At 59.2% G+C, this 14449-nt stretch overlaps 1 protein-coding gene across 1 annotated transcript in view; it reads left to right on the forward strand.

The window, feature by feature from the left end:
- The window catches only part of MYO15A (myosin XVA), a 53281-nt gene that overhangs the window by 23893 nt on the left and 14939 nt on the right, over nt 1-14449 (forward strand). The window contains exons 28-55 of the mRNA XM_056137159.1: nt 218-313; nt 1724-1959; nt 3689-3870; nt 4080-4152; nt 4305-4496; nt 4681-4805; nt 4879-5009; nt 5500-5620; nt 5765-5832; nt 5900-5977; nt 6099-6285; nt 6380-6512; nt 6790-6895; nt 7034-7106; nt 8736-8854; nt 8968-9027; nt 9392-9467; nt 9665-9780; nt 9895-10013; nt 10870-11011; nt 11282-11393; nt 11467-11541; nt 12146-12324; nt 12780-12895; nt 13041-13113; nt 13337-13409; nt 13596-13669; nt 13804-13886. Of these exons, the coding sequence (XP_055993134.1) occupies nt 218-313; nt 1724-1959; nt 3689-3870; nt 4080-4152; nt 4305-4496; nt 4681-4805; nt 4879-5009; nt 5500-5620; nt 5765-5832; nt 5900-5977; nt 6099-6285; nt 6380-6512; nt 6790-6895; nt 7034-7106; nt 8736-8854; nt 8968-9027; nt 9392-9467; nt 9665-9780; nt 9895-10013; nt 10870-11011; nt 11282-11393; nt 11467-11541; nt 12146-12324; nt 12780-12895; nt 13041-13113; nt 13337-13409; nt 13596-13669; nt 13804-13886 (3218 nt within the window). The remainder of the gene's footprint in view (nt 1-217; nt 314-1723; nt 1960-3688; nt 3871-4079; nt 4153-4304; nt 4497-4680; nt 4806-4878; nt 5010-5499; nt 5621-5764; nt 5833-5899; nt 5978-6098; nt 6286-6379; nt 6513-6789; nt 6896-7033; nt 7107-8735; nt 8855-8967; nt 9028-9391; nt 9468-9664; nt 9781-9894; nt 10014-10869; nt 11012-11281; nt 11394-11466; nt 11542-12145; nt 12325-12779; nt 12896-13040; nt 13114-13336; nt 13410-13595; nt 13670-13803; nt 13887-14449) is intronic.

Genomic DNA, 14449 nt, shown 5'->3' on the forward strand with positions numbered 1-14449 from the left:
TTGCCCTCCCAGAAGGGCTTGGTCAGGGCTCTGCCTGTCCCTCCCCTGACTCACTGAAGGTCAATGTCTGTCCCTCTCCCAACCGCAGTTTCCCCATCCACCAACTAGAGACAGGGACACTCACCTTACAGGCTCTTATGCCCGTACCTGACAGCGCAATGGATACAGAGGTGCCTGGGGTCCAGCTCTGTCCCCATGTGCCTGCCTGTGCCCCCAGGAGCCTGCTTTTGGGATGCTGACGGTGCCCCTGCGATCACCTCTCACACAGCTGCCCATCGAGTACCATGCAGAGGCCGTGAGCATCTTCCAGCTGGTATGGTTTGTTCCACCTCTTTGAATGTGTAGCCCCTCGCCCTGTCCTCCACTGCCAGTCCCTGCTTCTTCCTGGAAGGGGAGCCCTTTGGCAGGACTAGGTCCAGACATTGAGGCCCCTTTCTTCTCCTAGCCATTTCTTTTTAAAATCTTTTTTGTTTGATTGGTTTTTGGGCCACACCTAGCAATGTTCAGGGGTTACTCCTGGCTCTACACTCAGGAATTAGTCCTGGTGGTGCTCAGGGGATGCTGGGAATCAGACCTGGGTCGGCCATGTGCAAGGCAAATGCTCTACCCGCTGTACTTCAGCCTTCCGGCCACATTCTTGACCAAAGGGCTGCCTCAGACCCCTCAGGAATTTCCCAGTTTTCCCAAAAATAGACCCAGATCTTCTCCTTGAGGACTTCTGAGTCTGAAGGGGTGGGTAGAGAAGACCTGGCCAGTGGCCACCAGTGTGGACAGAAGGAGGCACAGAGGCAGAAGAGTTTTACGGAGACCCTTACCCAGCAGTGGTCATGGGCAGAGAGGGCTTCTTGTAAGAGGAAACACTTGTACTAGAGTGAAAGGAGGAGGGATACTACAGCAAGGGCAAAACAGAGGGAAGAGAAGATAGATGTGGCCCCACCAGAGAGCAAAGGTGGTGGCGTCCAGAGGAGGTATGAGTCATTCTAGGATCATCACCTCTCAGCCTGGGGTGTGTCACTCCTTTTGTCTACTTTTTAGGGTACCCTCAGTTCTCAGTTCTCGCCCCTCTGAAGCAGCTCATATTTCCTCTTGAATGCTCACCCCTCCCTCCTTGTAATCCCCAAAATAAAATTAAATTAAAGTTTTACTAAATTTTTAGTAAAATTTTACTAAAATAAAAATAAAAAGAGATCTTGATTTGTAGATCCAAACTCAGATTTTATCCCCAGGGGCCAAGAGGGTCCAGGGAAATGCCGGTACAGGAGAGATGTCAGATGTGAGTGTCATGAAGCTCCATCTGGGTCTGGACGGAGCAGGAGCTGAGGCAGCCACTGGAGGCGAGGATGTGGCGGGGGGACTGCGGCTATATGCAGAGCCTCCTGAGCATGAGAGAGTCTAAACTCTGTGTCTTGTTTATATTTCATTTTTGGGGGCCACACCCAGAAGTGTGGGGATCTCTCCTGGCAGGGCTCAAGGGACCATTTGGGGTGATGGAAATTGAACCCAGGTCAGCTGTATGCAAGGCTAGCACCCAGCCCTCTGTACTCTCTCTCTCTGGCCCTGTGCTCTATGGGTTAGCTTACCCCAAAGTTACTGAAGCTTCATAGTAGGCTCTGGCAATTGTATTGGAAGGTGGGGGCGTGATACGAGAAGGGACTCGTGAGAGGCTGGTGCGCTGGGGACAGGGACCTGGCAGGAACTTTCTGAGAGTCTGTTTGTGGCCCAGATTCTACGTTTCATGGGAGATCCCCACCTGTGTGGTGCCCAGGAGAATGTCTTCGGGAACTACATCGTGCAGAAGGGACTGGCAGTGCCTGAGCTGCGGGATGAGATCCTGGCACAGCTGGCAAACCAAGTGTGGCACAACCCCAGCATCCACAATGCTGAGCGGGGCTGGCTCCTGCTGGCTGCCTGCCTCAGTGGCTTTGCACCTTCCTCACGCCTCAACAAGTACCTACTCAAGTGAGTGGATCTGGTAGGCAGGGCCTGGAGCAGCACCCGGACATGAGGCCCTGGGGAGGCAGGTCTGAGCCCGGCTCCGAGTAAGAAAGAAGGGCAGGGCTTCACGGTGGAGGGTGGAATCAGGAGACTGCGCAGAGGACTCCAGAACACAATGATCAGGGACCCCGAAGAGGCACAGGAGTGGGAACTGGGGAGGGTAGTCAGGAGATGGACTCTGGACTTGTGGGCAGGAGTCGTGTCCCAGCTCTTTCCACCTCTCTGAACCCATTTCTTCCCCTGTGCAATGGGAAGAGAACTGCTTTACCATCTGCTGGGATGAGAACGCTGCAGACACATAGGAAATGCTTAGAGCAGACGGGTGGTCGGGGCTACATGACCATGGCTGTCATCAGTCCTGCAAGGTGCTGGTAAAGGAAGAGCTCAAGCAAGCTCTGGGTGTGAATGCTGTTGACACGTACTGTATGACCAGGGCCAGTCACTGCCCCTCTCTGAACCTCTTTTATACCTTTGAGTTAGGGGTGGCCTTCTGATCCCTGGGCAGGACCACTCTGTGCTACAGAGCTCCATCAGGCTTCCCCTGTGCCATCATGACCAGAGTGACTCCAGGCTCCCTCAGCCTCTGCAGGCCTGTTCTGTGCTGCTCCTGGCCAAGGAGCTCTGGACTGTCCCCAGACTTGCTGGTTGTGCATCAAGTTGAATGCTTGCAGCCATCTCCTGTATAGATGAGACCATGGAGTGGGCTCAGAAAGGTGGTGCTGGGGGAAGAAGCAGAGCCCTCCAGAGTCCAGTTCAGGCCCACACCCTGCTGCGGGCCTCATTCAGTCAACGTTTTGCTCCAGCCAGCTCAGTGGGCCAACCAGAACTCTTTGGTCTGTCCTTGGAGGTCTGTGCTGGCTCAAGACTTCTGGATTAGCCTGGGAGTCTTTCAGTGTAGCCCTAGAACTCTGCACTTTCCTAGGACTCCTTCAACATCATCCTAGAACCAAGTTTTATTTATTTTTTGGTGGGGTTGTTGGGGGGAGCGGCAGCGGTTCTGGGGCCACTAGAGTTACAGCTGGAGTAGCCTTCGTATGCTCAGCAGCCACATGATGCTGGATTGAGCCCAGAGCTCTGTTCATATGCTCTGGTATGTGCTTCAGCCCTTTTATGGGATGTGGGGGAGGGTGGGGGGTATGGGGTGGGGGGGGTGGGAGGGTAGAGATGTTTCACAACCAGTTTTGCTCAGGGCTTACTCCTGAATCTGTGCTCAGAAATCATTCCTGGTGGTACTCAGGGGTGGTGCCAGAGATTGAACCATGAAACTGCATGAAAGGCAAGTGCCTTAACTCCTGTACTGTCTCCCTGGCCAGAAATGACAGTCTAGTTTGTATTTCTTCTTTTTATTTATGTATTTTAATTTGGGGGCCACGCCAGCAGTGCTCAGGGATCACTCCTGGCAGTGCCCAGGAGATCATTTGGTGCCTGAAATGGGGCCAGCTGCGTGCAAGACGGGTGCCTTCACCCCTGTACTACATCTCTGGCCTCCTTTAAGCCCTTTGAACTGTTTCTTTGGTCTCTTATCCTAGGAATCTGCAGACTTGTTGCTTGAGATCGTTCCAGGCTAACTTGAGGCCTCTTCAGCCTCCTTTAGAGTTCTCAGTAGCCTCAGCCTCTCTCAGACTTGTCTTAAATCCCTTAGAACTCTGGGCTCACGTGTGAGCCTTCATCCAGTTCTGACTCCCTCCCTCAGGTTCGTGTCTGATTACGGGCCTCAGGGCTTCCAGGCTGTCTGTCAGCACCGCCTCATGCAGGCCCTGAGTCGAACTCAGCAACATGGCTGTAGAGCTGCCCGGACTTTCCCTCCAACCCAGCTAGAGTGGACAGCGATCCAGGAGAAGGCCGGCATGGTGCTGGATGTGGGCTGTTTCAATGGTGAGCGGCCCTCACCCCTCCTCCACTCCCTTCCTGCCCCCCAGAGAATGGCAGACAGAATAGCCCTCGGGGGACAGGCACGTACACAGGGCATCTCCCTGGACCTGGCCTGAGAGAGGGGCTCTGAGGGTGTGAGGGAGCCCCCGGAATGAGAGCATCGAGGCAGGCAGAGTGGGGGTGGTGGCTGAGCCAGCACCCGCTGCTCCCAGGTGACCAGTTTTCCTGCCCAGTGCACTCCTGGAGCACGGGGGAAGAGGTGGCTGGAGACATACTGAGGCACAGGTTGGTTCCCGCGACGCCCCATCCAGCACGTCCTGTGCCCCCCGGACCGAGGGAGGGCAGGAGGCCGGATCCCTGGGGGCTCCACGCTGCCGACACTGGCAGCTTCTACTGTTGTTGTCCCTCCTTTACATTCCTCTGTATGCTGTCACCAGAGGGCTGGCAGATGGCTGGCGGGGCTGGACAGTGGCCATGAAGAACGGGGTGCAGTGGGCAGAGCTGGGAGGCCACGACTACGTGCTTGACCTGGTGTCGGACCTGGAGCTGCTCCAGGACTTCCCGAGACAGAAGTCTTACTTCATCGTGGGTGCAGAAGGGCCCGTGGCTGGCAGAGGAGGCCTGAGAGGGTAGGCAGTGATCCCCGCCCCACCCCCCACAGATACAGGGGTGCTTCTGAGGGCAGGGACTCAACTAAGGGCTTTCAAAGGGAGAGCCCCCAGATCCAGGGCGTAGAGGGAGTTGCGGGGTGGCACAGGGAGGACCAGGGGCTCCTCGGGCAGGGGTCAGATCCCCACGTTCCTCTTCCCACAGGGTGTTTGGGAACAGCTGGGACGTGGAGGAGGACATGCCCACAGTGGCCCCAGCCCTGGGGCGTGTGGCTAGAGGGGCTGACCCTGATGGTTACTGCAGTCACCAGGAGGACGGTAGGAATGGGGGTCCCAGAGAGGGACAGCTGTCTCTGAAGGGGAGGGAGCCACGTGGGGTCTTCGGGAAGTGATCAGAGGGAAGAAAAAACTTGGCTTCTCTGTGCCCCTCCTTGGCCAGACTCTAGAAGCCTTGGGGAGCCTCCTGTGCCCCAGAAGGGGCTGGACTGCTACCTGGACAGCCTCTTCAACCCTGTGCTCTCCTGCGGGGACGTGGTACTGAGGGGCCCTGTCTGGCCGTATGCACGGACCCCAAATCACCCAGAGGTCATGAGGGGCCCCTCTGCTAGGCTGGGGCTCGGGTCTCATCTGGCAGGTGCTAAGCAGAGATGCTTCTGCTTCACCCCAGAGGGCACACCTCGACACCCCACCCCCAGGGATGAGGGAGCAGTGGCCCTAGGGTGCACTGCTGCACTCTGGGAAGCTCCAGGAACCCCATGTGATGCCCCATGCAGCCCCAAGCAGAACAGAGCCCTGCTTTGAGCCTCTGTCTACATCCCTGGAGGGGGTGGGCGGGGAGCCCTCTAGATTGTGGGAGCATGGGCAGGGTTGCTGCGGGCAGAGGCTGGGCCCGGGCACACACTCAGCCAGCAGGCACTCGCCCCCCCACCCCCATCCCAAGGAGCGCTGGGTGTCAGGTGCCCGTTGCCCTGGAGCCTCAGGCATTCAGCACTCAGGAGGTCACTTGAGCCACCCACTACCCCAGGACCTGGAGAAGCCAACAGCCATTGCTTACCGCATGAAGGGGGGAGGCCAGCCTGGAGGAGGCAGCAGTAGCAGCACTGAAGACACCCCCAGGAGGCCCCCAGAGCCAAAGCCAAAACCAAGTCAGTACCTGGAGTTGGTGGTGAAAGATGGGGTGCTGGGCAAGGACCCCTGGGGGTTCTGAGGGCTTCTGCTGGAGTGAAGGCAGCTGCGGGCTTGGAGGTCGTGGGGGTTCATCTGAAACTCGCCCTCTGACTGGCCCACAGTCCCAGGCCTGGACGCGTCCACACTGGCCCTGCAGCAGGCCTTTATCCACAAGCAGGCGATGCTGCTGGTGAGTGCAGGAGCTGTGGGAGGGGCAGCTGAGGGGGAGCCTTCCTCACACCGGCTCCCCTCCCCAGGCCCGGGAGATGACCCTGCAGGCCATGGCACTGCAGCAGCAGCCTCTGGGTGCCGCCTCCAAGCCCGCCCCCCCAGAGGTGAGTGCTATGCTGGGCCAGGGCATGGCGCCCCTCCAAGCCCAGCAGCTTCATGGCCCGTGCACGATGCCCCTGGAAACAGATGCAGGTGCCCCAGGAAGCACCCCCCTCCTTTCCACAGAGACCCCTGCCCCTGGAGGCGCGGCTGAAGCTTGTGGGGAGTGGGCCCCCTGCCAAGCCCGTGCTCCTGCGCACTGCCCCGCAGCCTGCAGCCCCGGCCCCAGCCCCCCTGACCAAGGCCTCCAAGCCCACCACGAAGCCCGTGGCGGCCCCCATTCTCGTACAGGATCGAGCTGCTCCAGAGTCCAGTGAGTGTCTTCCCAGCCCGCACACTTCCCAGGGTGGGGCTGGAGTGTGGTGGTGTCCTTGGAGGCTGACCTTGTCCCCACTTGCCCGCCACAGCCTGCCCCTCCCCGGAGCTGGTCCGCTACTCAACACTCAACTCCGAGCACTTCCCGCAGCCCACGCAGCAGATCAGGAACATCGTGAGGCAGTGCCAGCAGCCGCCCAGGACAGGCCGGCCTGACGCCCTCAGGTCACTCTGCCGCGTCAGGCCAGCCCCTGCCAGCCTCAAGGGCAGTGGACCAGGGTCACAGGGCCCTGGCCCAGCAGCCTTTAGGGACTGAGTCCAGGCCTGCTGTCTGTGCAGACATCAGGAAAGCCTCACCCAGGGGAGGCCGAGGCCACTGTTTTCTGGGCATATTGAGTGGCCTTAGGCCTACCTGAACATTCTCCGAGTTCTCTGTTGTGAAGCCTGTGGGTGGAGAGGAGCTTGTGGCTGGGTAGAAGGGAGTCAGCATCCCTCCCTACAGGAAGGACGGCGGGAGGGTGTTTGTGAAGCGGCCTGACCCCCATGAGGAAGCCCTGATGATCCTGAAGGGGCAGCTGAGCCACCAGACAGCAGCTGCTGGCACCCAGGTAAGGTATCGGCTCTAGCTGCATTCAGGCAAAAGCAGGACGGAGCCGTGGGGACACCAAAGACCATCTCAAATCCTGCTGCCAACCCTCGGTCAAACCCACCTGCTGCCCAGAGCACTCTCTTTGGGGGGGAATCAGGTGCCCAGAGAGGCCGTGGCCCTGGTGAAGCCGGTGACCAGTGCTCCGAGGCCGCCTATGGAACCCACTCCAGGTGAGAGGCCAGGAGGGAGTGACAGAGGGAGGGCCAAGAGGACATATGTCCCTATAGGAGAGTCTGTGGGTACACAGGACAGTCTCCATCTGCATCTGCGGCCCAGGAGACAGAGTAGGTGGACTCCTGGGTCATTTTGCCACATCAGTCCCTTCCTGTCTTCCAAATCTTCATTCCAGCCTCTGAGCCCCATTTGTGCCTCATATGAAGAAAGTGATACAGAGAGGTTCATCTGTGTGCCCAAGGTTGCACAGTCAGACACTTCAGATCAGGGATATAAACTTGGGTCTTTGGAGGCCTCTATACCTTCTTCCACGTGACTTTAAAAAATAGAAATCAGGGACCTGGGGCTGTGGCCCAGCTGCTGAGCACTTGCTTTGCATGTGTGAGTATCTGGGTTCCATTCCCCTGTACCACAGTTACATTTAAATACCAGCTTATGGTATGTCCCTCCTCAAAAACTCTCCAGATAACTCTCGAGATAGAGGGGTTTGGTTTGGGTTTGGGACAGAACTCAGAGCTTACTTCCAGCTCTGCACTCAGGGATCACTCCTGGTGGTGTTTGGGGGGCCCTCGGGGTGCTGGAAATCAAACCTGAACTGACCACTTGCAAGGCAAATGCCCTACCCGCTGTACTGTCCCTCCAGCCCCCCATACAGAGCGTGAGGCTCCGCAGATAAACTCCAGAGTCTTCACCGTGGCCTTTGAGTCCCTGAGGATCTGCACACCCCCCTGGGTCTCCCCACTGTCCCCCTTATTCTGTTCCTCATTATCCTGCCCCAGGGCCCTGTGCCTCCTTTCCCTCTGCTACAGTGCTCCTCCTGGAAAGCTCCGGTCTGCCTGCCCCACTCACCACTCCCAAAGTCTGTGGGCCATGCAAACTGGAGGTGCCACAGAGACCTCCCCAGCACCTCCCACTTCTGCCTCCAGCCCCACTGACACTGAATGGTCATCATTTCTAGCTGGTCCTTCCTACCAGCACCTGCCTCAACAGTCCACACTCGAGCCCGAGTCCTGCCCAGCCTGTCCCCATCCCCCAGGGCTGACCCACCTGCTCTGAGCACCAATTCTCAGCAGGGGTCTTTTTTTTTTGGCTTTTTAAGTCACACCTGGCGATGCTCAGGGGTTACTCCTGAGTTTGCACATCGAACCCAGGTCGGCCACGTGCAAGGCAAACGCCCTACCCGCTGTGCTATCACTCCAGCCCCTCAGCAGGGTCTTATGGCTGTCTGTGGGCACCTGGATATTCCAAGGGGAGCACAGGTGAAAATCCAGCAAATGGGGGCCACTGCACAAGACTGGTACAATAGGTATCATGCCTTGCAAGCCACCAACCTGGTTTCAATCCCCAGTATCCTATATTGTCCCATGAGCACCACCAGGAGTGATTCCTGAGTCCAGAGGCAGGAGTAACCCCTGACCATCACTGGGTGTTGCTTCCCCTCCCCCACCCCCGCTTTGGGGAAAAAAAAACAGAAAACACACTGGTCTAGATAATTAGATCCTATAAGGAGTTGGAGGAGAGAGAGAGAGAAGGAGGGAGAAAGGGAGGAATAGCATATGCAAGATGTCACCCCGACCTCCCTGCCTCCATCTCATCCACTCCTGCCCCCACACCTCTGTTCCCAGGGCTTCCCCTGCGGTCACTGGAGCCTGAGGAGGAGCCTGTACAGACACAGCTGCACCGCCTCAACCCCAGCTTCTACGGCTACCAGGACACCCCCTGGCGGATCTTTCTACGCAAAGAGGTTCCTGGAGTGAAAAGAAGGGTCCCGGGGGTGGTTCCAGGAGAGCATCTCAGGGCAGAGCTCAGGCCCAGGTGCTTGGGGCAGGGGGGGCTCACAGGAACCTGGCCTCGCAGGTGTTCTACCCCAAGGAGAGCTACAGCCACCCCGTGCAGCTGGACCTCCTGTTCCGGCAGGTGAGGGCCTCTCTCTCCACTCTGCTCCTGGGGCCCTGCAGAGATCGGGCAGTGTATGGGGCCCCAGGGTCTCGGGCCCAGCTGTGCAGGGTACAGAACAGTCCTGAGACCTCGTGCTCCAGGACAAGGTCGTGAGCCCAGAGTTGGGGCTACCAAGAGATAGTTTGTCTGATCTTGACAGGACCCAGAGATCATACCCCCCAAGCCCCAGCATAGAGATGTGGAAGCGTGGGAAGGGGAGGGCGGTTCTGAAGACCCTCACACATGGGTGTCATGCCGATGATCCCACTGCTGCATAAAGTGGATGCCATTCAGCCTGGATTCCTGGCTGGGGGTGTCCTGGACCCTCATCCTTATCTCACAGATCCTGCATGACACGCTCTCCGAGGCCTGTCTTCGTATCTCTGAGGAGGAGAGGCTCACCATGAAGGCCCTGTTTGGTACTGCAGGGGAGGGTTGGGATGCGATGGGGCCCACCCTCCCTCCCTCTCCGGCTCTGCATGCTGCCGGCCTCTCGGTCTTTGGAAGTCTGTTCCTCAGTGGGCCCTAGGAGTACGAGTTCCACAGTGGCTTTCTGGAACTCAGTGGAGTGTGAGTGGGCAGGGGGCAGGGCCTCACCCGACCCAGTGTCTCTTAGCCCAGAACCAGCTGGACACACAGCGTCCCCTGGTGGCAGAGAGTGTGAAGAGGGCAGTGGTCAGCACAGCTCGGGACAGCTGGGAGATCTACTTCTCTCGCCTCTTCCCTGCCACGGTGTGTGCGTGTGGGAGGACAGGAGGGCGAGCAAGCGAGCCTCTGTCTGGCGCTGCCCTCCCAGGACTTCAGGGCCGAGTCTGAAGTGGCTCACACGTGCCTTCCCCATGCCAGGGCAGTGTTGGCACTGGAGTGCAGATCCTGGCTGTCTCCCACACCGGCATCAAACTCTTGCAGATGGTGAAGGGAAGCCGGGAGGCCGGTGGGCAGCTGCGGGTCCTGCGTGTCTACAGGTGGGCAGCAGGGAGCAGGAGTGGGGCTGCCTGGAGACGGGGTGGGGTGACTGGCTTCCGCTCCCCTCAGAACTCCACAGTCCATTGCTGACAACCGGTGATGTGAGATACCGCCAACTCCTTCAGTCCATGCTTTTTGTTCTATTGCTGTTGTTTTGGGACACACCTGGTTGTGCTCCTGGCTCTGTGCTCAGGAACCACTCCTGACCAGGCTTGGGGAACCGCATGGGGTGCCAGGGATCAAGCCCGAGTCTGCTGTGTGCGAGCACCCTACCTGTGCTATCTCTTCAGCCCCTAATCCTGCGATTTATAATGGCCAGTATGTGGACCACCTCCTCTTCAGTCGAGCCCATCTTCGCTCAGAGGGGCAGACAGAGGCTCTGGAGGGTGAAGCCACTCAGGTCACTCAGGAAGTGCAGGTGCAAGGGGTGTGGTCCCTGCCCACTCCAACTGGCCCCCTGCTCTCCCGGCATGGTCGCCATGGTGCAATGGCTAAGAGGTGGTGGAGGGCGTAAGGGGCTGGGCTGAGAAGGGAGAGGCCTTTCCAGGGCTTGGACCCTCCCCGCCGCCATTCCTGGGCCCTTTAGACTGGGAGCCAGGGAGGACCTTTGCTCTGACAGCAGGGAAGGCTGGAGAGCTTCTCAGTGGACGCAGTCGGTTTGTGTGAACAGGGTCCTGAGGCTCCACGGTGGCGAAGGGGTGGGGACTAGAGGGTGGAGGTGATGAGGTGGAGCCCTAGGTGGATGGGGATGTCTTCAGGAAAAGCGCAGGGCCAGAGCAGCACTAGGGCAGGTGGGGGGAAGGGCGTTATGCTGGTCACCGGGGCCTGCTCTCATGCCACCTGCCTACCCTCCAGCTTCGCCGATATCCTGTTTGTGACCATCCCCTCCCAGAACATGCTGGAGTTCAACCTCTCCAGTGAGAAGGTCATCCTCTTTTCAGCACGAGCCCACCAGGTCAAGACCCTGGTGGATGACTTCATCCTGGAGCTGAAGAAGGTCAGGGGTCCCCCAGAGGCCCGCCCACAGCAGGCCGCCTGCCCTCACTGGGACTCCCTGCCCCGTCCTTTCCCGTCACCCGGTCCAGGAGCCTGGGTGCGCGTGGCCCTGACGGCCTCCGGGCCCGTTCCTGCCTTTGCCCGCTTCCTCCCCGACACTCTCTGCGGGGCTGGTGTGGCTCCCAGATGAGTCTGGAGGGGTGGGGAGCCCAGCACTTCTAGAAGGAGGAGCAGGAGACTGCAGCCCCCCAGTCTGTACTCCTGAACCCAGGACTCTGACTATGTGGTGGCCGTGAGGAACTTCCTGCCTGAGGACCCGGCACTACTGACCTTCCACAAGGGCGACATCATCCACCTACAGCCCCTGGAGCCGCCGCGAATGGGTGAGCAGCATGGGGAGGGCGGGAGGCCGGGACAGCCCGTCTCCCACACAGCGTGATGCAACTCGGCCCGCAGGCTACAGCGCCGGCTGCGTGGTCCGCAAGAAGGTTGTGTACCTGGAGGAGCTACAGCGGAGAGGCCTGGATTTTGGTGGGTATCCTGGGACACCCCCGTCTCCCTTTTAATGCTGGAATTTAAACCAAGACACCCCCTCTGTGCAGGGCTTATCCTGTTTCTTGCACACACATTATAGACTCCTGGGTGGGGTTCTTGATACCCCAAAGGGGACTGGTCTGGTTGGTCATAGGGCCTCCCCATGGCCATCTGACCCAGCCCTCCGCGCACAGAGCCTGCTGAACACCTCCATGATCATGAATGTCTGGAATATCCAACTCTCTGTGCTTGGATGCCAGCATCCACAGTCTTTTCCAGCCCCACTAAGGATATGCCTTCTCTTTCCTGCGCCTCAGTTTCCTCATCTGTAACTGGGCTGCATCTGGGGCCAGAGAAATAGCTCTGCAGGTTAAGTGCATGCTCTGTATGTGACAGACCCAAGTTTGATCCCTGGCACAGCAGGGTCCCCTGAGCACCACCAGGAGCAACTCCTGAGCACAGATCCTTTAACACCTCTGTATGTGACACCAAAAAAGGGCACCATGGCAAACCCTTGGTGCAGACCTCTAGGGCAGAATCAGGAAGACAATCAGGTACCCCTTTAGTACCCTCTGCCTCAGACCCCTTCTCCTACCCCTAGGCTGGAGGTTTGGGACTGTCCACGGGCGTGTGGGCCGCTTCCCATCAGAGCTGGTGCAGCCCGCAGCTGCCCCTGACTTCCTGCAGCTGCCTGTTGAGCCGGGCCGGGGCCGGGCTGCAGCAGTGGCCGCTGCAGTGGCCTCCACCATGGCTGCCCGGGAAGTGGGCCGCAGGAGGGAGGTGAGAGGGGAACTGCCGCGGGGTTTGGGGGAGGGGGCACGAGGAGGTGGAGACAGCAAGGGGCAACTGGGCTTGGAGGCAGGGAGGGCCCAGGCACATGTCGGGGTGGGATGCAGGCCAGCTGTATGGCCAAGTGGTCACCCTAGAAGTGTCCCAGTGCGGGGCTGGGGGTGGGGGCAGGTCTGTGATCAGGAAGAACAGGCAGGACCAACCCTTTCTGCCTGCAGGTGAAGCCCAGGGTGTGGATGGGGCAGGGCTGGTGGGGCGGCCGGTGAGTCAGGCTGCTAGGGCCGAGGCAAGAACTGACCAGGGTGAGACGAGGGGGCATGTGGTGGGCGTGACAGGAGGAGGCAGAGGATGCGGAGGGGGAGGCGCAGTCTAAGCACTTTGGTTTTTATGGGGCCCAGTGGGATGCAAATGTGGCCAAGATCCCCTTAACTGTCCCCCTCCGGCAGGGTCCCCCAGTCCGGGCTGGCTCTGCAGACCGTGGGGAGGATGGCCTGGCTCTTCCTCCGTACTCAATGCTGGAGTTTGCCCAGAAATATTTCAGAGACCCTCAGAGGAGACCCCCGTGAGTGGTGTCCCCACCCAACCCAAGGAGGGTCTCTTGATGCTGGCCCAGCTGTGGGGCTGGGGGACACACCCCCCTCCCCCACTCTGGGGCCCAGGGCTTCCTTCACCATGTCAGGCGGGTGAGCAGCACTGTGTCACTGCAGGGACTGCATCCGGCTGAAGGCCAGAGAGGGACGTGAGTCCAGAAGCCTGGAGGACATGCTGTGCTTCACCAAGGTGTCCAGCCCTGGGCCCGGCCCCTTTCCATGCTCCCATGTCTCCCTGGGGTACCGTGCCACTCTCAGCACCCAAAGGCCTGAACTCCTGACAGCCTGTGTTCCCAGGCTGGCCCCTTATGTGCCCTGAGACAGGACCGCAGTGTAGGCGGCCTTCCGGTCCCTTCAATCCTACACAGTCCTCACTTCCCCATTGTTGTGACACGGCCCTCCCTCCCCCACAGACCCCGCTCCAGGAATCCCTCATCGAGCTCAGCGACAGCAGTCTCAACAAGATGGCCACCGACATGTTCCTAGGTGTGGGGGTGCGGGAGGGCCCTCCCGCCCGCTTCCTGATCCTCGTATCTCCCCCAGCCTCAGACCGGGCGTCCCATTTAGGATGGAGAAGCCCTTGGCTGCCCTGCCCCAGCCTCCCAGGCAGTAGCCAGCATAGGGAAGTGGGATGTGGAGAGCAGGGGGCCGAGTGACGCATTTTTCCAACAGCTGTGATGAAGTTCATGGGGGACGCCCCACTGAAGGGCCAGAGTGAGCTGGACGTGCTTTGTGCCCTCCTGAAGGTCGGTTGCCACGTGCACTCCTTGGAGGGAGCCGGGGGCAGGGGCGGGGGGTCAGCAGGCTTTCTCCAAGTGCCAACCCTGCCCCCACGTGCCTGGCATGGCCTCGGCCTCTGACCTCGCCTGCCCTCCTGCAGCTGTGTGAAGACCATGAGGTCATGCGAGACGAATGTTACTGCCAAGTCGTGAAGCAGATCACGGACAACACAAGCGCCAAGCAGTGAGCGAGCTGTGGTTTGGCCTCTCCCTAGCCCGCACTGTGGCCACCTTCCAGAGAAGCTAGTTCAGCCCCTCCTACTGCTGGTGTCCCTTCCCGAGTCCTCCCCCCCTCAGCCTCCTCTCACCAGTGTGGCTCTCCTGGTCTGGGACATGCTGGGATTTGGCTCTACAGGCCTTGGTAACCTCATCTGTAGGATGGTGGCAACCCTAGGGAAGCCCAGGCTCGAGCTGGCAGTGGATTAAATGCAATCCAAGCTGGAGAAGCCCCTATGTTCATCCTATTTTCATGGGCGGGAGGTGGCAGAGGTTGGGCCATACCCAGCAGTGCTCAGGGCTTACCTTGGCTCCATGCTCAAGGATTAATCCTGATGGTGCTCAGGAACTTTATGGTGCCTGGTTTGAGCCAGGGTCAGCTGTGTGCGAGATAAGTACCTTGAACCACTGCACTGTCTCTCCATCCCCTGAATTCATTTTTCTTGTATCTGACTTGGCCATAAATATCCATTCATGATCCAAGGACTGGCCAGCCCTGGGGGTGTGTGGCTCCCAAGCAGTGCTCAGGGA

The sequence above is a fragment of the Sorex fumeus genome, unplaced genomic scaffold, assembly GCF_029834395.1.
Source record: "Sorex fumeus unplaced genomic scaffold, SorFum_2.1 ptg000122l, whole genome shotgun sequence".
NCBI classification, from domain to species: domain Eukaryota; kingdom Metazoa; phylum Chordata; class Mammalia; order Eulipotyphla; family Soricidae; genus Sorex; species Sorex fumeus.